Genomic DNA, 24203 nt, shown 5'->3' on the forward strand with positions numbered 1-24203 from the left:
GTGAGTTAAACACATACTTGTGAATTAAACACACCGTTCTCATTGTGCTTGATGTAACTTCCTTTCAAAATCTCTCTGTTTTGATTAAAATAAAACCCAGAACAGGGTACTTGGTTTGATATTCAGACAAGTAAGGTATGAAGCTAAAGATGCTGTCATCAGTTTTAGTGAACATGGGCCTGTAACATTCCAACACTTGAAACTGGGAAAAAAAAAAAAAAAAGCAAACAAGAAGTAGCTGACTGATGGGGGCACAGTAATGCTGTTATTAGAACAGTGTATGCTGAGTCATAGTGACGTGCGGAATTAGACTCTATAACTCGAAAGTTATAAAGTAGGTATGTTTATTGCGCGCAGATGCACGGGGGATCGCTCCTCCACAAGCGTGCATACCCGAAATGACGGACCATCTCACATTTATACAATAAAACAAATGAATATTCAATTAACGCCTATACATATTCGTTACCTAAACCCCGCTTCGTATGTTAATTAGCTTATCAGTCCGTTTTTTTGGAATGTGGTGGTCTTGCAGGTTTGTAGGTGATTCATGTTCTTGTGACCCTCTGATCTTCTTCAGCAAGGAAACTTAGCACTCCCTCCCTCTAGATAGCATTGGAATATCTCTCATCCTTTTCTCATTCTTTATTAAAATAGCCCCTTTGTTAGAGGAAGAAGGGCAGGCGTCTCCTCAAAACTGTAGGTGTCTCCTCAGAGCTGTGTGCCTATGTGACCAGACACCGCACCCATGACTAGTCACCATACCCACAGTCCTGAGTAGACATATTCAATCACAGTCGGTGTCCATCGTCCCCATTTCACACTATTTCTCCATATCAATAGAAGGCTAGTTTGAAAAATAGGGTATAATACTCTGATTTGTGTGTGGGTATGTATGTATACACCTAAATTTAGACACAAATAAACCTTGGACACTTCTTTTTCAGTTCTTTTTTAGGACATTGAGAGAGTTGAGCACAGGAGACTATGATATGAGTAACAAACACTGAACTGAGCCATATCTTTGCTTCCACCTCACCATTTTTTTTCTATGAATATTTTATAAATGGACTACTATTACAGAATCAGAATCTATGGATCTTCAGAAAGGGGCAGTTTGATGTAATGGAAAGGCAAAATTGCACATGTTAATCTAAGGGAAAAGTGTGTGGTTTCCAAACCAATGAATGCATTTTTTAATAAACATTTGAAATCTATCTTGACTTCTAATGAGATTAAAAATATTGCAGGAGAAGCGAAAAGCTGAAGAAGCACTAAATGAGCTGAAGCGCCAGTATGATATGGAAGTTGGGGATCTTCAGGTGACAATAAAAAAACTTAAAAAAGTGAGTTGAAGCCATGGCGAGAAGTTTTAAAGTGTTTTAAGAGATGCTGATGTTATGAAATGCTTTCCCCAAGATGGATAATCATAATTGTAGCTTTTTAAGTTAATGTCATTAGTAAATGACAATTGCAAATACTTTTTTGTTGTGTTATCATTCTGTGCTGTTGTATTCATTCTGTATAATTTACTGAAATATTTAGGAAGTGGACCAACTGCTAGCCAAATTCTGTTGCTGAATAATTTTGTAGGTCATCAAGCTGTTAACACTGCAGTTACCTAGTCTTGTATTTGATACATTAGAAATTTTCTAATATATTGTCTCTTAAGTATTTGTAATTTATAGATTTAGATGAAATTGGCAACCCAAACATAATAATTTACAGCAATATGGTGCCTTTTAGCAACTAGTGCATTTCTCTCAAATGTTTATGGTAGATGTGGGATTAAGCTGTAATTTTAAACTGAAATTACTAGTCTCAACCTAACTTCAGCCTCATCTTTTCATTTGATACCTAAGTATAAGGTAAACTGAAGTCTCAGATATGAATATTGGTTTGGGTTATTTTGTAATTCAGGTTTAATTTTGACATGATAAGTTTTACCAGAATTATAGTGAGCAATGAGGATATATTTTTCTTTGTTTATATTGAATTGCACTTAAAAGAGCATTGGTAGAAATGGGAATTTCTCACAAGAAATATGAGAGCTTGTACTACAAATACTACACAGATGAAGTAGTATATAATTATTTTTTTTTTACATTTGTGGGGATGCACCTGTTTATGTCTTCTCAGTAGCTGGCTTCTCTGTCAGTAGTTATGCATATTCAACACCTACAGGGTGCAAAATGCTCATTAAACATTTTTTAAGTATTTATTTAAAAAATAGTTTAGAAAGCCAGTGTTTTTTTGAGTAATGCTGTCTTCTCACATAGTTTGGAAAACTCTGGGGTTTAAAAACTTTAATAGCTCTAAATTAGGGGTTATTTAATGTGATTTCCATTACTTTTTATGTACTTCGAATCAGAAAAATCAGTAACATATATTAATTTTGCATTTTTTATCTTTCTAGCTGGAGGAGCAATCCAAAAATGTAAATCACAGGGAAGATGTGGTTGAATTGAAAAAAAGAATACATGATATGTTGCTGGTAAGACATGTTTATCATTAACATACTAATTTAGCTTCAGTTTTAACTTCTGCAATACAGACTTTTTATATTTTTTTTTATTTTTTTTTTTTTACATTTAGTACTGGTTAACTACAGAATAAACTTTTAAAGTTGTTGATAAGTCTATGAGGATCTTAACTTGGAAAAAACCTTGTTCTATATAAATGCATACACATTTTAAGTGTAACATTGGGAAACAGCTTGAGATTACGTAGTCCCCTTTTTGTGTAACTGAAATGGAAAAATAAAAATAGAGTGGTTCTTGCATGCTGATTTACTGACTTCTCCATTGATTTAAGTTCTTTCATTTGCTTTCCCCCTATATGCTCAGATATTCTAGTGTTTCATTTTTATTTGATTTTTATGATTTTTATTTTACCGTTATAGTATGTCAACATTTTATGCAGGTGACTATGACAGCTAACATCTAATATCTTCCTTTTTTTAAGGAAAATCAGAAACTTAAGAAAGATCTTTTAGAAGCACAGACAAATATAGCTTTTCTACAGAGTGAATTAGATAGCTTGAAAAGCGAGTATGCAGATCAGACTTTGAACACTGAGAGGTAAGGTACTTCCACAGGATTACATTTTCACCAGGGGAAAAAGATCTTTTGTCTGATGTAGTTACTATGTAAGTTGGTAACTGTTATTTTCTAAATTTGCCATAAATGTACACATTTGACACCATGTGAAGTATGCTATGACTACTCTTTGCTTTTCTTACCAGGTTTCTGAAAGAGCAAGTTCAGGATATGATGCAAACTCTCATAATCTTGCAAGGAAGCCCATTGATTTTACTGGGACTCTAGTTAGGAATAAAAGTTACAGCATCAGGCAATTTTTTCCTCCATGACTTGCACTCAGATGAATATCTGTATGAATATTAGGGAGAATGGCTTTGGAAGCCTCCCACAACAGTCTCAACCTTTTTTTCTAATATAAGTGAGAACTGCTTCTAGATATTAAAGGAGTGTAAATGGCATTTTGATTATGTGGTTATCTTCAGGTAACACAAATGGTATTTCAAGGGGAAAGGAGGCAGTCCATATGGTTATTTTGAGGATCTTTTATTTTTCATTCACAATCTTTGTTGAGATACAGTGGCAGAGGTCAGTGAAGTTACCAAGTGATTTTACTTTGCATAAACTGCTTTTAACATTTTTTTTAACATTTTTAACATTCATTTTACATTTAACATTAACATTTTGACATTCAGCAGAAATGTAAACTTAGAAAAACTGAAATATTTCAGAAATATTCAGAAATATTTTGAAATGGTGTTTTCCCCACTGTATTTTTTCACCTCTTATAACTGTTGACTGTTGAGTTTTGTCCTCTGCCAAAAGCAAAATTATAAAAATTAAAAAAGGATATCCTGTAAAATATAACTACTTGGGATTGTTTTCCAGAGACCTAGAAATGATCCGAGAGTATACTGAAGACAGAGATAATTTGGAAAGACAAATTGAAATACTTCAGTAAGTTCTTAGTAATACGGGATTTTATTAACAAATTTTTTCCCAGCATATTTGGGGTAAATGTTTTTGTATGCAAAAGGCTGGGATGAGATTTGGGAAAAAATACCAAGTAAAAATACTGAAATGGCTTCAATTCTCACAGGAGGTACTGTGCTCAGCTCTCATAGAAGGTATTGTGCTGCTAACTCCACTGTGTTACTGAGCCACTAAATCTTCATTGCTTTTTCTTTCTTTTCTTAGCCTCACTGACTTTCATTTCTTTATGATAAGCTGAAAAAGATTTGAGTCTGTTCATTGTATTATAAACATTATTGCTTGGCTCCTTTTTCTATTGACTTCACTTCTCCAGTAGCGCCCTGTCTTACCATTACCTAGAAAGTATTGTGTGTAGTATTATACAAGGTGTACACAGATTTTTGCTTTCAAGCAGAGTCACAATGAACAGGTTTTTTATATCTTTAGTTAATTTCTTTATCCTGAACATATTCTTTCTTTCAGGCTGCTCAATCACACCTGTCTTTAAGACTAACCTCAGCGATACTTAAAGGATAGTCACTTTGTTTTTCGGAAATGGCTGTAGCAGTCTACTACCCTGTAGCTGTTTTACTGCAGCCATTCCTACCTCAGCTGACCACCAGCTGAGCTACAGACGTGAGACAGTGTTTCCTAGGCTGCCACTGGAGGCTAAACTTCACAGTGTTTTTTTCATGTACAGTCATTTGTTTGAGTGTACAAACAGCACATTTCTAGTTCCACATTACTCTTAGTGTTTATTGGAAGAACCACAGAAGTTTTTATTTTATTTGTATTTTTCAATTTTAATTTGTGGTAAGCTAAATAATGTTTTCTTTACTTCTGCAAACTAAACTGTGTTTCCTTGTTAGATCAGCTAATAGAAAGCTTCATGACAGCAATGATGGTTTAAGAACTGCACTTGAAAACAGTTTCAGCAAGTACAACAGATCATTGGTATGTATTTATATTTTTGTGAGGTTTAAGAATTAACTCACCAAATACAAATGTGTTTTTACTTGTGTGGATACTCAGAAAATTGAGTTTTATTCAGTAGACTCACTTTGGGAATACACTTGTGTAGTTAAATTTTGCTAGATTTTACTTGTGTGATGTAAAATAATGGAGGTTTTTTAGAGCACAGCTACTTTCTGAGGTGCTTTTGAAGGTAGTGATTTTATTAATATGCTGTAGCCAAATGTATCTGATGAGGTGAATAAATCAGCGGTTTCTCTTGCACTAAAGGGAATATGTTTCTATTGTGTATATGGAAGTGCCCTACTGCTGAAAACACACTTTTTCAGAAAACTGCTTTCTTTTAGTAGCGAGGTCTTAGCCTAATGTCACTGGGAAAATGAATAGCAGGGACTGCTGATAATAGGAAGCTCAGTCAGATCCTTTTGTGCCGCGACTGAGAGATGGGACACAGCTTGATCCAAGCAAATGTCACTTTATTAGCCTGATAGCATGATTATATACACACAAGCAATTGTTACATCTTACTCTGATAGGTTCAAAACTTCCTTATTCTATAACTATGTAGCAACTCTCGTGAAGATCTCACGCTAGCTATTTAGCAATTCAGCAATAGTTAACGATAACGATGTCTGCAGTTCTTACCCCACGTCCTTGGGCAATCTGGCAAACTGACCACCTTATTCCTTGTATAGTCTCAACTTGCTACTTGGTCCCTGTTTCTATACTCTTCAGTAACTTTTCATGTCCCTTATCACCAGGGCTTGTGGCCCACAAGCTCGAGCACGTTCCTTTCAACTGATTGTTACTTGTGGTCCTGCTTCCCAGGCCCTCCTGCACTTTTGGGCTATTGCAACTGTACAGGGATCTGTTGTAAAATGTGTGACGCTCCATCCTCCAAACCAGAGAAAGGAAGGCTTGAAAGTTACAAAAAAATCTGCTCTATGCTGCCATTTTGCAATAATGGGAAACCTGTTAAACTCCAGAACATTATCAGGCAAGCAACTAATTGTTTTAGAAGGATGGGGCCAGAATAATGGGCCCACAGAGACAACACTGGACAGGAAGGAGGAAAAATGGGGTCATTGCCTGTTTCCAGCATACCATACCAATGAACACAAGTGCCTTTTGCTGATACAGGTTACCAGAGACTCACTGTAGATGCAAAAAGAGATACGATTTCCTTCTGCCATGCTCTGAAACATAAAGGAGGAAGATTACAGGGAAAACAGAGGAAATTGTTCACAGTGAATAAACATGTAGAGGGACAGCAGAACATATAAAATACTCTCATGTGCTATCAGTTGAGATTTCTCATCCTCTCCGCTATCTCATTCAAGAACTAGCAGGTATCTCTACTGAAACTAGCTCAGCCAGTGACATTTCCCTTTTCAATTTAGTAGTCAGCGTGCCATTTTCCTACATATTACTCTTCGAAGTTTATAATATCAAAGTCTTAAGGTATAGTAAATGAAGTCATCCTCTTGGAATTTCTGTTGTCTTTGGTGGTTGAGTGTAGCTAGCAGGTTCAGTATTAAGGCAACAGTGGAGCCTAAACGCAATGAGCCTTTTAATATCCAGTCCTAGATAAAGCATGAGGTTAATTAAAAAGTAGTTGGATATATATGAAAATACACAGTAATAATTTTGATGCACACTTTTTTCATTACAAATCCAGATGCTTAAACTGTCTTCATCAAACTTTATGCATTTGTTATGCATCTGTTGCAGCGGTTAGCAAACACCTCACCTGGAAGTACCATTTCTAGAAGCAGTCCTAAATTTAATGGTGGACAGTCTCCTCTAAACCCACGGTATGACAGGTAAGCCACATTTGCTTTTATTGAGTTTAAGAAGACTAGAGCATTCCACTTGTCTTAGAAGAGAAAATACTGTCAAATAACAGAGAATAGTTCTGTCTGATTCAGAAGGAATGTGTAACTATGCATATGATACAAAGTATACTGAAGTCAATAGGAATCTTTTCAAAGACTTCAGAAAGCCCAGGAAATTTCTTTTCAGTGCAAATCACGAACTTACAGAGAGTGTGGACAGCCTCTTTTTTGGTCTTGAACTCTTTTTTTTTTCTTTTTTTTTTTTTATCTTGACTGTAGCTTGATTCTCAGCCTCCCCTTCTTGTCTCCAAGAAACTATAAAAGACTTCTGTTAGCTAGCTTACTCAGTACTTATGAAATAAAACATTTTTGGTCATAACATCAGCTTGTACGTCTGATTTTCCTGGGTAATGATTATTATAAAAGTATGTGGGCCTAATTCTTCCAACAAATAAAGTTCCTCATCTCACACTGACATGCAAGAGTAGTGAATGCACTTGAATATTAATGGGGTAAGAGCCACAGATTATTTATCTAAATGCAAATATCAAATAGTCAGAGCTACTTTGATTTTGTACTTACTGGATGTAGGTCTTTGATCAGAGGTTCCGCAGATCATTGCAGAGGCTCTCACTGAAGTCTGGCACTGGATCCAACCTCAAGTGCTGTAGGTCATGCTATGTTTTCACACTTTTTTTTTAAAAAAAAAAAAACAACCGAAAAAAATGTGTGTCCTTACTCAGATGATAGCTTGTTTTGTCTTCTTTTTCTTTCAGTGGTATTTCAAACTATAGTGTGTTCTCTATTAGAGTTCTTAGTAGTCTGTATTTTACATTTTGTCAGAGATTAATATCTTTGGTAGGGATTAAGTTAGTTTCTGCTTCATACTAATAACATCCCCATTCATTCAATAGTGTTACTTTTGTTCTGCTGTCTCCATGTGAGATGTGTTTGCTGGCTGTAAAGTTTTGCTTGTCACAAAGTGACTCCTTCTGCTTAATGCAGATAAAACCAGCTCCCCTCTGTTGGACACTGCAAATTTTGAGAGGCATCCACTACTAAGTTGCATATTATGTTGAATAATTTTCTGAAGGGATAACTAAAACCTCTCTGAAGGCTTAGTGATGTCCTTCTCTATGAATATTTTTTAGTACCTGCCACATGGTGCAATCTTTGTATTCCTACAAAAATGAGAAATGCAAGCTGCTTTAGAAGAAAGTTTATGTGGCAGGAATAAAACTGGCTCTTAACAGGTGTGACTTTGTAGTATTGAAAGATGGAAGGAGATATGAATGTCCCCAGACCTGTTAATTTTCAGTACTTTGTCTGTCTGCTGGCATCAGATCAGCATTAAGAAACACTGTTTTGCATTCTAATATGTTTTAAGTGATTTACATTAGTAAGTATACTTCTTTTTTCAGCTGTATCATACATCTTGGTCTAACTTGCTTTAAGCACATATGAAATTCCCAGCACTGAATACATGCTTCAGTGAGATTGAAAATTGAATACTAAAGACCTTTATTTCAGGGAATGCCTGACAAGCTTAACTTTGTTATAGCATGCACCTTTCCTCTGTATTTCAGTGGTTTGGTATAGGCTAGTAGGTGCATGAGTACAAATAGCATGGATGCTGTGATATTCCACAGTAAAGATCACACTCATTCGTGTGATTATTCATTAGCCTGAAAGGATGTAAATTAGATGAATCTGAATGTTGTTGCATTGGTCGATGATGCCTCTGTCACCCCTGTTTGGCCACTTGCAGAGAGGAATCATATTGGACTCAGTAACAGCTTCATAATTTAGGGATTCTCCCCAGTGTACTCTTCTACGGTGTGCCATTGCACTGGGAACTCCCAACACCTCTGGCAGTAAACTATCTTTACAAGTATTGATGCTGACCTTGCCTGTTCTAGCAGTTTAGTGCTTCACATTAGTTCCCAACAGGACAGAGCCAAACTCGTTCTCTCTGCTGTGTCTTGGAGACCTTTTCTACCTCACTTAAATTTGTGCCTGTCTGTCTTACTGCAGGAGTAAGTTAAGGATTGTAGCCACAGTAAACTTCTTTAATAGAGTGAATATTAAAATAATCTTTTTATCTTTCTTTTCTGTAGTTTCATTTACATAAATAAAAACTAAATTGTTTTTTTCTGTAAGCCATACTGTCATCGCTGCATCCATTTAAGTATTTTTATATCTTACAGCAACCAGAATGAAAAAAAAAAATAATGAAAAGGCCTTTGAAGGAAGGGTGAGGGGAAAGAAAGGACTTTTGTGTAAAGGTTTAAGTTTGGTGTAGCCTACCAAACAGCAACAAAACACATTTCAGTGACTTGTTCCACCATTACTGATCTCCTGAACTTGGTTACCTTATTTTCTATATTTACAACTGTTACTTACTGGCCTGTGTGCCTCTGTGAGCAAATGCATTCGTTTAAATTAGATACAGTAGGTCAAGGTCATTAAACAATGACTTTTCTGTGTATGAATAAATGCCTACCGAGGCTCATGAAGTCATCATCAATAACATAGATTATATAATTTAATCTGAGCATTCTAAAAGAAATGATTGAAAAAGTAACTATTTAGAAAGGCAAAATAGACCCATATGTGTCTTAAACTTTGTAGTTGGCATTTCTAAGTATTGACTGTTCCAGAATGGCTCAGATTTTGTTGAGAAAACCAATTGTGGAATAACTTTTCTTTTTTCCCTCCTGCAATATTTTCTTACTAGATCATCTCATTCTTCTTGTGTGGATGAAGATTATGATTCTTTAGCCCTGTGTGATCCTATGCAAAGGATAAACTGTGAAGTTGACAGCTTACCTGAGAGCTGTTTTGACAGTGGTTTGTCAACCCTGAGAGATTCAAATGAGTATGATTCAGAAGTGGAGTACAGGCATCAAAGGATTTTTCAAAGGTCACAGTGTATGCAAGAAAGCTTTGGTGGTGATGCTTCTGATGCAGATGTAAGTGCCAGAATTACTCCCTCTCTGAGAAAGACCTTTGGTTGGAGACAATGTTGGTTTCCTGTTTCTGAAATAAAATGAATCTTTGTCCGTAAGTCAGTTAAAACTAAGTATTTGGGTTATATGCATTTAAATAAGATCAGTGACAACTTTTTTGAGAATAGATTGATAGTTACTCCTCTTTAAAATAAAATGGTTTTTTTGATAGATTTTTGAGAGAATAATTTCATTTTTGAAGTACATGTGGTTTTCGAAGGTTAAACAGCATGCACACAGAAGCCCATCTTCTAGTGATTAAAAAGCAGACACTGTCAATATAAATAGTTTACTGTTTGCTTTCTGTTACTATGCTGTGGCAGGGAATGAAAAAATCACATATATGAGAAAAAGAATGCTGTTAGTGCATACATTGACATAGTAAGTCTCAGCGATTTTTACAAATTTAGGGAGGTATTATTGTGTTCATTTTATTGTTAATAAAATGGAGAGCTTTACTTATGACTACATAGCAAGACTAGTATCAAGCACAACAGAATTTTTTTTTTTTGGAACAGGTCCTTTATTGTTCGTTTAGTAGAGACATTTAATTTATTTGCAGTTGAAAATGCTATGAATAATTCTGATTACAGCTGTGCTGTATTTAGTTTAGCTTGAGTAGTAATAGCATAGACAGTAATGTCTTGTAATGAAATTCTTAATTTTGGTAAAATAAGCTCTAAAAGAAAGTATTTGTTCATTGTAATTATTTTATAAGCTGAAATTTTCCTTATGGAAATTAATTTTTTCATCTGGAAACTGTACTGAAAGCATGTATGCCAAACAGCAAACATGTTTAATGACCAAATATAGGGTATAGTAAACAGCAAATGTGAATAAGAAGAGAATAATCACAGTATTTTGATTAGAATTGCAGAGTTCTGTTTAGTCCTTTATCTCCATTTAATCCAAACTGTTAAAACAAATGTTTTAATTGGTGTTACCTGGGCCTTTCTGAAAAAGCATACTTTTCTCAGTGTAGGTAACACACTAACTTACACTTTCAGGTTCCAGAGATCAGGGATGAAGAAGCATACAGTCCTGATAACAGCAGTACAGTATTAGACTGGAAGCCCTCACGACCAGTAAGTCGAAGCAGCTCAATTGCTTCAACAAGGAAATACATATCTGCTCTCAGCCCTCAGGTAACCAGTTTCTTAAGGGGGGAAAAAAAAAAAAAGTGTTTGATATGGAGAATATTTTTATATGAATTGAAATAGAGGAGTTCTTTTTATTTTCAGTCAGATGCAACTGAATGTACTCCAAAATACCCCAGTTCAGAGAAGGCTTACAAGATTGTTCTTGCTGGAGATGCAGCAGTGGGAAAATCCAGTTTCCTTATGAGACTTTGCAAGAATGAATTTCGAGGCAATACCAGCGCAACCCTAGGTATAGTTTGTTGTTCCTAGTACTGAAGTGAGTTCTGTTGTTCTGCAGAAGTGGGTGAAAAGGTTACCCTCTGTGATTGCTTACCATGATTTCCTGAATATGCATATGCAATTTCTTAGGCTGTGAGATCTAACTGAATACTAAAGCTTGGAAGTACCTAACTGCTGTTTTGAGTGGATAACAGGGTATTGCTCTAATTTAGTTTCTCTTTGCAAAGCATGAAGCCTGTTTCTGAACAACACAAAGCACAAGAAAATGGAATTTCAGTCTAATGGACTTAGAATGTGTGTGTGATCCTTTGTCCATTTTTTCATTGCTTGCTTGTCTTCTCAGTGCTTTCCTATTTCCTTTGTATTTCATACTATACTTTGATGTCTTTCATACTATTTTTTGTCTCCATTTCTTCAAAGTGTTATTGAAGCTTTGCTTTAAATGCACCTGGAGGGATTTCTGACTGACTTGTGTATGTTATTGTAGCTGTCAGCTAATAGACTTGTCTTACTGATTCCAAAGATTGAAATTTTGTCTTCCAATTAAACTGTATTAATATATTTGTTTTGTTACCTCTGAGTCAGGATTTTTGTTCTGATTTATCTTTTTCCTCATTAACATTAGAAATAAAGTCTGTTTTATAAAACATTTTCTCTTATTCCATAAAACTATTTAGCAAAATAAAGCAGAGAGAGATCTTGTTTGCTGGTGATAATGCCAAATTTGTATCAATGCTTCTGGGAAGATGTGTGGGTAAAATGTTTCTTCAAATATTTTTCTGAAGACAAATTAATACATTAGGGAATTATTGCACTTCAAGGCTATGTGAACGAATGAAATCTCATCATCTATTAAGAGATGAATTTTAAAGTAACTGTTGTATTTGGCATATAACTTCATTTTCCTTGGGTTTTTTAAGGTTATTGATGTTTTTTTGTTAGACTACACACATTATTCTTTTCAGGTGTGGATTTTCAAATGAAAAGGCTAATTGTTGACGGAGAACCTACTGTGCTACAACTATGGGACACAGCTGGGCAGGAAAGGTTAGTGATTCTCTGCACGTGTGTAATTTCAATTTTTTTGTTTCTAAAAGATATTTGCCTTTTTTCATCTAAGTGAAAAATATTCCACTGAATATTGTATGGCCTTATAGTAAGTCAGTATGGCCGTATATAAATGTCTATAAACAGATGTGATTTTGCTCTGCTAAGGCCCCAAGACAGAGATGGAATGTTTATTTGTTAGCTTTGGTGGTGCCTAGGGTAATCCTTTCTGCAGAAAGAAATAATTGAGGTTCACCACAGCAATAATAACTTTAAATCCATATATCACTCTTGCAATACAAGAAGATGCTGTAGATCTACATTGTTTATTCCATTTTTAGTCTTCAGCTTTCTTTGTCCATACAGAGCTTTTTTTTTTTCTGAGCAGGCTTTATTTTAAATACCTCCTTCTCTTCACCCTTCTCTCCTCTTCTTTCCTTGAAAGTCCTGATCCTGATTTGCATTGTATTTAGCGTGTGAAAACTTCTTCCCAAAGCCTTTAAAAATGCTTATGGCAAAACTGTACAGATTGTTGAATGTATATGCAAGGGTCTTCAAATTTTAGTGTAGAATTTCCTCAAAATCTTATGACATCCTTACTTGAGAGCCATTACTTTTTTTGCTGACAGCTTTTGGATCTTATTAAGAGGTTATTCTAACACCTTGGAAGTCAGTTTAATCTGTTCATTGACCATGATTCGTATTGGGCTGTGTGTGTTTACTTTTGCCTGAATGAGTGATTATGTGAAGTAGGTAGTCAGAGGCCCAATCATTCTCCTCCTACACAATAAATTTGTGAATAATATTTCAGTGTATAATGTAAATACCTAGTTGCTGTACTTGGTTGTTAAGGAGGTTGTGTTATGTTAATGGAAAAGATGACTGAAACTGATTCATTCCTGGAATAAGTTTGTTGGCTTAATATTTTTTCGAATGTGACAGAGTAACCCACTCAATCCGTAAAGTTATGTGTAAGTGAAGAAGCCTTTCCACCTAATCAGAAGTTCAGCGTGAAGCAGATTATTTTTTTGGTAAATGCACTTTAGATTGTTTTGATACCAAAAAACCTAGTTGCTGTTTAGGATAGAATCCTGTGGATCCTTACGGAGCATTTGTAGACCTGCATCAGCAGTTTTCAGGAACTACTTATGAAAAGCTACGAGAAAACTCATCTTGTAATGTGGAGATAATTGTACTCAGTAGTGCAATAAAGTAGTGCTGTGTTCTTAATGATGTTAAATGGAATTCTTTTTTAATAATGTGGCCTTATGCAAATGTTATTTTCTGAAAGATTCCGAAGTATTGCTAAATCATACTTCAGAAGAGCAGATGGTGTCTTATTGCTATATGACATAACCTGTGAAAAAAGCTTTCTTAATGTGCGAGAATGGGTGGATATGATTGAGGTAAGACCCTTAAGTTTATACAACATATACTTAGGTTTTGCTGCATTTGTGACCTTATTATTTATAAAATTTGAAAATCTGTATATTGGAATTAGCCAGACTGCAGACTTTCATAGCAGTGGAAGCTACATGGAAGTCCTAAATGTATCCTGACATACTCAGTGTTAAAATGGATACATCTTTTTGTATAAAAGGGTATCATGTAATCACACTCTTCCCATTCACTTCATTTTGAAATGAACATGACAGCCCACTTCAGATACCCTTTTGTGGATGGCTTGACTGTTCCTTGGAGTCTTTGCATTTTAAACCAATATGTTAGATTCTGTAGATTAGCTGTAATTCAAGTGAACTTTTCATTATTTCTTTCTACTATTACTTCTTGTTTGTTTATTTGAATACAAATTTTCATTTAATGAAAAGAGGGTTTATTTCATATCAGAGGTATTTAATAGGAGGGAAATTGATAAGCACAATCTTTAATTCATCATCTGAAAGCCATTTCTTTTAATCATGGTATAGGACGTGGTCATTTTTTCCATATTAATTTTGTCATACAGCATTTGGATACCGTAACCATTTCCATTCGATTAAGATAACACATGAAATTTCTTGCTGGGAAACAAGGAAGGTTATGGGAATGGAAGCACATCTTTGCAGGCAGATGTTCAAGCTGGCTGCTTAAGTACGAACTAGCCCTTGAAAAGCTGTCAGCATGACTGATAGTTGCTCATTTTTTGTGATAGTGCACAAGATTTTTTTGTGGGAAGGAAATCAGTATGACATAATGATGCTATTTAATTTTTTTGTATCCTGAGTGTTCTAGCAATAAGGAAATAAAATTCTCTTTACAGGATGCAACTCATGAGAATATTCCAGTTATGATGGTGGGAAACAAAGCAGATCTCCGTCAAGCTGTTACAGAACATGGGCAAAAATGTGTGCCTATAAACTATGGAGAAAAGCTGGCTATGGTAAAGTCCAAGTCTACCACTTTAGTATACAATGGTCTTAAGAACTTTAATCTGAAGACCATCTCAAAAATTAGTAAACAAAAGTAATTTTCTGGTCATTTGTTCAAATCTAGTAATTAGATTTCATAGATACTTTTCAAGAAGACTATCCTATCTTGATGGTGTTTGCTGGGCTAAAATCACATCTCGGTGGCCATTAAGCTGAAGTTCATTATTGGCTGGGGTAGTCTTCACAGTCTTTAAATGGTGAAAAAGTGGATGAACTAGAAGACTATGATTTTTTTCTATTGCCAAAGAGAAATTGTCAGTGCAAATATGAAGCACACTACTGAGCATATGAGGCTTTTCACTTGGCTTGTGTCTGTCCAGATTTTGAGTGGAGTATTTTCATCTTCAAGAGACTATCTTGTATCTCTGCCATATCTGCAGAAAGGGAAAAGGAACTGTCTGCTAAATGTATGGACAAGTTGGTTTTTTTCAGGTATTTTTATGGGGGATAAAGGATGCACATTTCCCATATTTTGCAGAAAAAAATGTAGAAATTTTAGTCTTGTGTTGCTGAGTGCCTGCACAATGGATAGATTATACTGGGGCAGGTATCATGTTACTTATGGAACGGTATTTCTCGCTAACCTAGAATACCAGATGCTGAGGTTTATGAGTAACTACAAGCTGGATTCAGTAACTTGTCCTAGAAACTCTTCCTATTTTGCAGTCTTGTGGACAAGAAGATAGAGGTTGGACATTAAGACAATGATGTGTTTTTATTCAGTTTGTTAATTCAGAATATATGGAATATAAAAAAAAGGTGCAATTAAAAGGCAATTACTGCTTTTCTTTCACAGTACTAAAGTGAATATATTGAAGAATTAAGAGTACCAGAAGAAATCATGTTCATTTAAATGTGTGCCATCTTTCTTTGTATTATTGAGGAAACCATTTGTAATTGAATGTACATATTCACATGGGAACCGTTTCAGATTAGTGGGTGTAACATTTTATTTTTACTTACAGACTTATAATGCACTGTTCTGTGAAACAAGTGCTAAAGACGGATCTAATATTGTAGAAGCAGTTCTTCATCTTGCTCGGTAAGTAGCTATGTTTCTATTTTCGAATAAACACATCTGAGTATATTTAATAAAAAAACCATTATATGTGAGCATACATATGGACACACATGTACATTTAAAAGACACACATGTACCAATATAAAATTCAGCAAACAAAGCATAAAAAAGAATACCATGTTAAATCTTTGTAGATAAATGCAAGACAGGATTTATTCTCAGTTTAATCAAGTAACATGTTTGCTTGCAAATGTTACAAAGCTGTCTCAATAAGTTATATTTAAATTAAAGCTCAGTTGGGGGCCTCACAATTTAAAAACCCGTTTGGTGAATGAATTATGTTTTTTAATGGTACATGGGTTTACTTTCTTAATTCTTTCTTAAATTAATTTCATATGTGTATAATTCTATGTATAATTAATTCTTAATTATTTAACGTATGTTATTATATATTCAGTTTTACAACTGGCCATTCTAATCCCACATATTTTCTTTGGTATCCCTTTCTCTAAATTATTTAAAAGAGAAATTCTGATTATATTCATTTAGCAATCTGGTATTTCTGTGATAATATGTGAGCCAAACATTACTCTTCCACTACCTTTCCAAACTGTTGGTGGTTACCATATAATTTTGAAGTGCTACAGTATGTAATGAATCCTCAGCCTCTGATTTTTCAGTTTAATATTGGAGCTCAAGGCCAGAATTACAAACCGTATTCATGTGATTTTTGCAGAAGCCTAATGCAATAATCAAACTTTTTGACATTTGTTCAGTATTTGTTCATTCATTGTTAAAATGCTACTAATTGACATGGCTTGAATACAAAATACTGGCTTTCTAGAGAGGTTCATTGCTTCTTTGCGTGGGACTTTCAAGAGCACCTGTATTTTCAGGAAAATCACAGGCATTTATTTGTCTGTCAATGTCGATATTAAGTTAATTACTGATTTATTAAATGACTTATGTCCAAGAACCTGGCCATTAATGCAGCAGTGGATTCTGAAATTAGAGAACATAGATATGACAATTATATAACAGTCACAGTTGGAAAATTATCTCTAATGTTTAAACATGATAACTTTGTTTAACTGTTTCAAGGATAGACTGTTTTGGCATTTGGAGCCTCTCATTTCAGAATCTGAAAAAAAAAAAAAAGGGAAATGTTTTTCTTCACAAGGCTTATTGGACCTCAGATGGTCTAGGCATTACCCAGAACCTTGGTATGGAATGGTTTTCTGCAATTCCTTTACTCAAGTCAGTAATCTGTATACTTTGAAAGAACCTTTCAAAGCAAGAAATCTTAGAGCTGGTGTTTGACATTCTAGGGGGCCTATAATAAGAATACAGATCAATAATCGCTCATACTTACACAACTTTTAAGTCTGCATTTATAATAAAACATCCAACAATGTGATTTTTTCTCTGATGGTAAATTTATACCTGAAATTGCAGTTACTTAGTTTTATACTTTCAGCTATGAATATATTCTGTTTCTATGGTAATATACTGAAGCAAACAAATTAAATAAAAAGAAAAGGAAAGGGAAAACAGTACATTGTGGAGATATTACATACCAGAAATCATTACATTTCTATCACTATGATTTGTATAGAAATATTGATATGATTCTCAAATTGGAAACTTAAAAGACATACTGGTTCTGTGCACTAAAAAGCATAGCTTTAACCATGCAATAGGTGATGGTGTTCTCTGTGAGATGTACTGGGAGAAACAGAACAGTGAACATGAATAGAGATGTATTAATTGGGTGCATTTTTTGTTTGTTTGGTTTTTACAGTGAAGTGCGAAAACGAAGTGATAATCAAGATGATGTGAGGTCAATAACTAGCCTGGCTGGGACACCTGTCAAAAAATTGACGCTCAGGAAAAACTGTTGCAATGTTTAAGTGACAGATACTTTTTCCTGACCTAAATAACTTGTGTATTTTAAAAAGAAAATAATGAAGGATTTCAATATTGTTTCTTTTTATGTGGATTTATACATCTCTGTATTTAGAAATTGCACATCATGTTAAAAATCCAGACTCTACTTTCTGCTCATTGATATTTGTGCACTTGCCCATAGGCTCTGATTTCACCTTTCCTAAGTAAGTGAATGAAGTGAGCTCAGAATCAGTGCTATAGTAGTCACCGCATAAAATATTATGATATATTTTACTGTCTTTACCTGCTTGTTTCTTTGTTTCTTATGTATAGAACATGGTAATATCATATATCACTCATAGGAAAAGAAAAAATAGCATCTTCAGTTAATTTAATATCTCTCTGCTTATCTAGGGTTTTTTTTTTTTTGAAGGCCTTAAGTTATTTGTTGATGAAACTTTTCCCAAGAAAAACTCAAACTATTAAAAGGTTGCCTAGGTCCATGTAAACCCTAAGTTCAAGGGCATGAAGCAGAATGGTCTCTTGACAGGAGAAGACAGTGTGGCTGGTACCTGGGGTTCTGGTATAATTTTGCACAAGTTGGTGAGTTAGAATTTATTTAATTTTGGGAGTTGGGGTTTGATTCATACCTGAGAAGTAGACTTTACATCTGATCCTACTGGCTCAAAAGTGAAACGAACATGTGCACGGACCATTACTGTTCAAAATTTGAGAGAGACTGTAATACCTGTAGGTTTACTGAACCTGCCCATTTGTTTAGACTAGGTTGTTATTAGTGTTACAGAGAGATATGGTTTGTAATTTTTCCCTTTTTTTCTAAATGTCTTCCATTCAGACACTAATTGAGGGGTTGTAATGGTACAGAGGAGTCTGTTTCAATGGATATTCTTTATGCATTTTTTAGGTTTTAAATCTGCAGGTGAAAGAATTGCTGCACATGCACAAGCATCTGTACAAACTGTTCATTAAAAGAAGTCCCTGAAATGAACAGCAACCACAACTAAGAATTCCTTTGCCCGATTTTAGGAAAATTCCGAGAAACATACCAGTGAGTGGTAGCTTTAGCTGTCAGCATCTCTAAAAACTGAGTCAGTATTGCTTATAATAGTTCCCAACAGTCCTACAGTGTAGTAAAAATTGCAGGTATTTCTACAGTTAACAGTTGTGATCCAATTCTTAGCTTTCCCTGATTTTGATCAGAATGAGTTAGGGACCCTTGAACACCAGCAAACCATTTCAGTCTTTTCTGTGTATATTAGCAAAACATCTCCAGGCTGAAACCTAGCTTAGTAAATCAACCTCGGATAAATTTTTATGTACTGATTGGCAACCCATATGACTAGCAGCTGTTACTGCATTTTATCAGCACTGTGTTTGAACCCTATAGCCTGTGCTGTGTTATCAGTATAAAGTGTGGAGTTCTCAGAAACAGGATGGTTCGTCATTTAAAAAAAACGTACAGTTTTAAAGTAGGAAGAGCAGTGTTTTTAGGCACCATTTCAAACCTCTAGATCAGAGCATTTAATCCTCAGGTAACTATCTGAAAGCTTGTTCTTAACAAGATAGAGAAATCTAATGCCAGAAGGAATAAGACATTTTATTTCACTATACTGTACTTCAGTTCTAGAAGAGAAAACACATTTCGTGTCCTTTTTCAAGTACTAAGGGAATCTTCACACTCTATTCCATGCAGGATACTTTAGGGCTGTAGCATCTTCCCACCCAACAATACAAAGTGCCTCACTGTAGTCCTGAGAATTAGCTGGAGCAGGTGGCAGAGAATGAAGGAGATGCAGGCATATCAGGAATATGCCAGGTTCCATATGTATAGTTTACTATTAACCCTGTATTTAAACAAGAAAATTACAGCTGTGATTAGCTTCTCTGAGGAGAAAACTGTGCTTAACTGAGTGCATTGATGAGGGCTTCATCTGTGTCCTTTATGTGTAAAAAGCTTCTCTCTCTCCAAAAGAGTGAAATGGAAGTAGAGATAACGTGGGTTGTACTTGAAGGTAGTTCTTCCTGCAGCAGTAGGGAGGAGAGGAGGAGGAGATGATCCAGTGCTTGGTTTCTGAAGAGTAAGTTTACAACATGTAGGCATTTGCGTTTTCTCAGGATGAGAAGGTCATCGTTATAAGCTTTTCCTTACATTCCAAAATATTGCTCTTTCAGTGTTATTAACTTCTGTTAAATTGTAGGGCTTAGACTGAGGCTCAGTGTTCAATGTGTGTCTTCTGAACCACAAGTGTTTTACCAGCTCTGTGGTCTTGGCCTGCAGTAAATGAGGTGAAATATGTTTGCCGAAACCTTGTTGATACACCTGCATGAGGAAAACATTTTTGTTGTATACAGAGAATCACAAAGTTGTTTGCAAGAAGGATTTCTGGAAGTGGTTTTGTCACACCTCCCAAACACCCAAGCAGAGATGGACTTTTTTCAGCCCTAGATCAGATTGGCTGTGGGTTTGGCTAGCCAGGCTGCGGAACTCATCAAAGACAGAGATATGACCACTGTTCTAGGCAACTTGTTCTCATGCTTGCTGTCCCCTTCTGGATAAAAATTTCTCTCCGTGTCCAACCTCAGTTTCCCAAATGACTACAAATTTGTAGGTGTTTCCCCTCATTATATCATCTCCTGATACCAAGAAGAGTTTGGCTGCCGTATTGGTAACTCCCCTTTCAGCATCTGTAGGCCAAGATTCCCCGTGGCTTTATCTTCACTGGTATAATGACATTGTGAGGTAAGACTTGCAAATATGGGTTCCACATCCCAGAGTTAGCAGTGTGTGTGCATGTGCAGTAATTACTTTCATAGATAAGATTATTAGCATACAGAGAGTGTCATGTGAATGTACATGCCTCTGAAGAGCTTGGTTGAAGGATGTGAGTTCAGGGACCTGCCTTTACACCTATTTTTCTCTGTCTTCAGGATTGGTGATTTATGCTTTGGGTGCTTTTTTTCATTTACTTAAATGACCAAAATCTCTCGTGATTTATTTGGCCCAATTATATAAATTGAATCCCTTTTTTTAAGCTCTGTAATTTTTGTGTCATGTAAGGCAACTTTAAATTGAAACAGTGTTGTTTTTTAAAAAAGTTTCAGGGTTGAAAACAATTATCAAAGTTTTACCTTGGACTAGTGTTATGGTCAATGTCTAAATGACTAAAAAAAGCACTACCAAATGGGGATGTAGCTATAGCTCAGTTGGAACTAGTTTTAGAAATCCTGTGATGATCAGCTCCATCAAGTCTGAATATTCACATGATACCATGCAGAATTCATGTTAAAACAATATAACTTTGAAAAAAAAAATTAAATTCAGGAATTAAAGCATGTATTTGTAAATGGAAATAATTAATATAGTGAAGTTTTCTGTTGTTTTGCTTTGAAAAGTTACCTTGCCTTCTACCTAAAATGTTAAACGGCAAACATCAGCTTTATGCTCTAACATAGTTGCACTATTTTACTTTGAATGTTTTTATGGTTTTGTTTAGTACATAAGAACTATTCATTTAATTGCACAGTTATTTTTTTAGTTAGTGGATGTGTTCCCTTAATACATGTATTTATTTTAAAAGAAAAGGCCTTTTGTGTTTTTCCTCATGATCTGCAAATAAATTATTTTTATTCATTGACATTGGAAGTATTATTTAATACTGTATTTGTTTTTATCCTTTTTTAATTGTGGCATAGTACATGTTTCTGAGGCAATAAATTCTGTGAGACACTCTGAAAATGTTTTGATCACATAAGTTCTTGTAACCACTTTGTGCCTGTTTAGCATACATTAGTAGCTTCATAAGACAAGCTGCAGTACAGTTAGAAGTACTGTTATGGCCTAACATAGCTGAAGTATTTTTCTGCGTAATTATTTTTGTATTAACTACAAAATCCTCTATTATTTTAGGAAAAATAAATTACAGTTTTAAATGCCATAGCCTGTTAAAATATATTCCAAGGAAAATATCTAAGGGCCACTCCTGCAAGGAGCATCATGTAGATGTGCACCCATGCAAATCCCCAATTAAGCTAATAGGTTCTGTGCTAGTGCAGGCAATCGGTTCATATACGGATCCTCCTCAAGAGGTTTTCTTTTTTTCCCCAATCCACTGCTGTACAACAGTGCTAGGTAACTTTTTAGGGAAAAAAGATTTCGGTGAAAGATCACTAATTCATAAACCAAAGAGATATCAATTCATATAGTCAAGGCACTTTCTTATATTACAAAGAAACCTATTTCCAAGATGTTTCTGACTGTATTAGGCAATTAAAGAAATAGACCAATATCTCATGTGCAGTTCAAATGCCCTTTACCACTACCCCTGCTAGATTTGATATAGCATGTAATGCTATCACTCTGACCCTGTCCAGGATACTTACGGATTGGGGAAGGTTTTTACAGCACTAGTTATTTTAGTATTTCTCTCCTGCTGTATTACTATCAGACATAATCCTTTCTTACTGGTATCTTTAGGACTGGTAACATCAATATTCATCGTAATGCATTTTTTTTTCACCTATCTTGTTTTGCGAGAAAATTTTTCTTACGGTAAAAAATAAAATTGACTCAGATATGTGGAATGTAGATTCAAATGTATTACACAGTTTGTAAAAGAATTCCTTTTTCTACCATCTCTGGTATTTGAGTTATGGCTATAGATACAGTTTCTAGGATATTAGTTATTAGGTGGGTGAGTAACAAATAAACCCAAGCTGTGAAGATTTCCCACTGAATATAAAGTGAAGTATTTGAAACAGAAGTGTATTTTCTTACTAGTATGAGGAAGAAATTCAGTGCCAATTGCATGTGCCAGCTTTTATTAAAAGTCTGTATATTATATAAATAAGGCTTTAAATTGTGAAAACTTTTGAAACTTTAATTTATACTGTTTACAACTAAAACTGTGGTTTTCATGAAGCTTGTTCTTCCTCAAAACTACAGATCACAGCATTCACTGTAATTTTGTACATACATATGTTTAAGAGGGACTGCATTTTCTGTATTACACATTGCTGTGTAATAAAATATGCTTCAATAGCCATTTTTCTTCAGTGTATTTTCTTTTTGTCAGAGCTTATGAGCAGTAGTCCAGCATAGCATCTGCAAGCTTGAGGTAACCTGTCAGTTTACTGTTTTTAGGGCTCACCAGTTTCTGTGGCCAACAGCATACAGGAGTGAAGCAACCACTCTATCTCTGTCTGCCTCCAACTTCTTAGCCTCAAGGAACAGTTATCAACTATCTGAGCTGAGAGATGTGCCTCACTGTGTCCCAAATAAGTATTAAAATTATGCTGCTGTATCTGTTTACAGAGATACTTTAACCACTCTGTCTCTCACCACTAATATGTGGTATTGGTAGGGTTAGAAAGAAAAGAAAAAAGCAGCCAAAAGTAATAAGCCTATTGCAAATATGCCCTGTGTAGCACTCTAGACCTCAAACAGAAAATACCTAGGGATACATATGTCAAAGAAAACACTGCCCCAAAACTCAGATTAAAAGCTGCTTCAGATAAAATTGTCAACCTGAGGTTGCCATAGAATCACAGAATCATTTAATTTTAAAAAGGCGCTTAAGATTATTGAGTCTAACCATTACTCTAACACTGCCAAGCCCACCACTAAACCATGTCCCTAAGCACTGCATCTACATGTCTTGTAAATACCTCCAGGAATGGTGACTCAACCACTTCCCTGGGCAGCCTGTTCCAATGCTTCACCACACTTTCTGTGAAGAAATTTTTCCTAATATCCAATCTAAACCTCCTCTGATGCAACTTGAGGCCATTTCCTCTCATCTTGTAACTGTTACTTGGCAAAAGAGACCAATCCTCAGAGCAACCTCATTTCAGATAGTTGTAGAGACCAGTAAGGTCCTCCTGAGCTTCCATTTCTCCAGACTAAACAACCTCACTTCCCTCAGCCGCTCCCCGTCAGCCTTGTGCCCCAGACCCTGCACCAGCCTCGCTGCCCGCTCTGGCCACGCTGCAGCACCTCAGCGTCCCTCTTGCAGCGAGGGGCCCAAACCTGAACACAGCGTTCGAGGTGCGGCCTCACCAGTGCCCAGTACAGGGGGACCATCGCTGCCCTGGTCCTGCTGGCCACACCGTGTCTGGTACCAGCCAGGGTGCTGCTGGCCGCCTTGGCCACCTGGGCACACTGCTGGCTCACGCCCAGCCGGCTGTGGACCAGCACCCCCAGGCCCTTTCCCACCAGGCCCTTTCCAGCCGCTCTGCCCCAGCCTGTAGCACTGTGTGGGGCTGCTGTGACACAAGGGCAGGACCCAGCACTGAGCCCTGTTGAGCCTCATAGAAATGGCCTTGGGCCATTAATTCCTGCCCTCCAGCAGGTCAACACTCCCCCCAGTCTGGTGCCATCTGCAAACTTACTGAGGGTGCACTCAATCCCCTTGTCCAGATAATTGATAAAGATACTAAACAGAACTGCCCCCCCACCTCCAGTACTGAACCCTGGGCAGCACTGCTTGTCGCTGGCTTCCAACTGGATTTATCTCCATTCAGAACAACTCGTTGGGTCTGGCCATCCATATTGATCCAACAGGAACTTTCAAGCACTTTGTTGCCTGGCGTCTTCTC

The 24203-nt window shown here is 35.9% G+C and overlaps 1 protein-coding gene across 1 annotated transcript in view; it reads left to right on the forward strand.

Moving 5' to 3' along the window:
* RASEF (RAS and EF-hand domain containing) overlaps nucleotides 1-21200 on the forward strand; it is a 36240-nt gene extending 15040 nt beyond the window's left edge. The window contains exons 4-17 of the mRNA XM_040580776.1: nucleotides 1251-1346; nucleotides 2417-2494; nucleotides 2965-3080; nucleotides 3927-3995; nucleotides 4880-4964; nucleotides 6714-6805; nucleotides 9555-9789; nucleotides 10833-10970; nucleotides 11067-11214; nucleotides 12170-12251; nucleotides 13543-13657; nucleotides 14512-14631; nucleotides 15646-15722; nucleotides 17503-21200. Coding sequence (XP_040436710.1) covers nucleotides 1251-1346; nucleotides 2417-2494; nucleotides 2965-3080; nucleotides 3927-3995; nucleotides 4880-4964; nucleotides 6714-6805; nucleotides 9555-9789; nucleotides 10833-10970; nucleotides 11067-11214; nucleotides 12170-12251; nucleotides 13543-13657; nucleotides 14512-14631; nucleotides 15646-15722; nucleotides 17503-17611 — 1560 coding nt within the window. The 3' untranslated portion in view covers nucleotides 17612-21200. The remainder of the gene's footprint in view (nucleotides 1-1250; nucleotides 1347-2416; nucleotides 2495-2964; nucleotides 3081-3926; nucleotides 3996-4879; nucleotides 4965-6713; nucleotides 6806-9554; nucleotides 9790-10832; nucleotides 10971-11066; nucleotides 11215-12169; nucleotides 12252-13542; nucleotides 13658-14511; nucleotides 14632-15645; nucleotides 15723-17502) is intronic.
* Nucleotides 21201-24203: the final 3003 nt, after the last annotated feature.

This window comes from Falco naumanni, chromosome Z (assembly GCF_017639655.2).
Source record: "Falco naumanni isolate bFalNau1 chromosome Z, bFalNau1.pat, whole genome shotgun sequence".
Lineage (NCBI taxonomy): Eukaryota > Metazoa > Chordata > Aves > Falconiformes > Falconidae > Falco > Falco naumanni.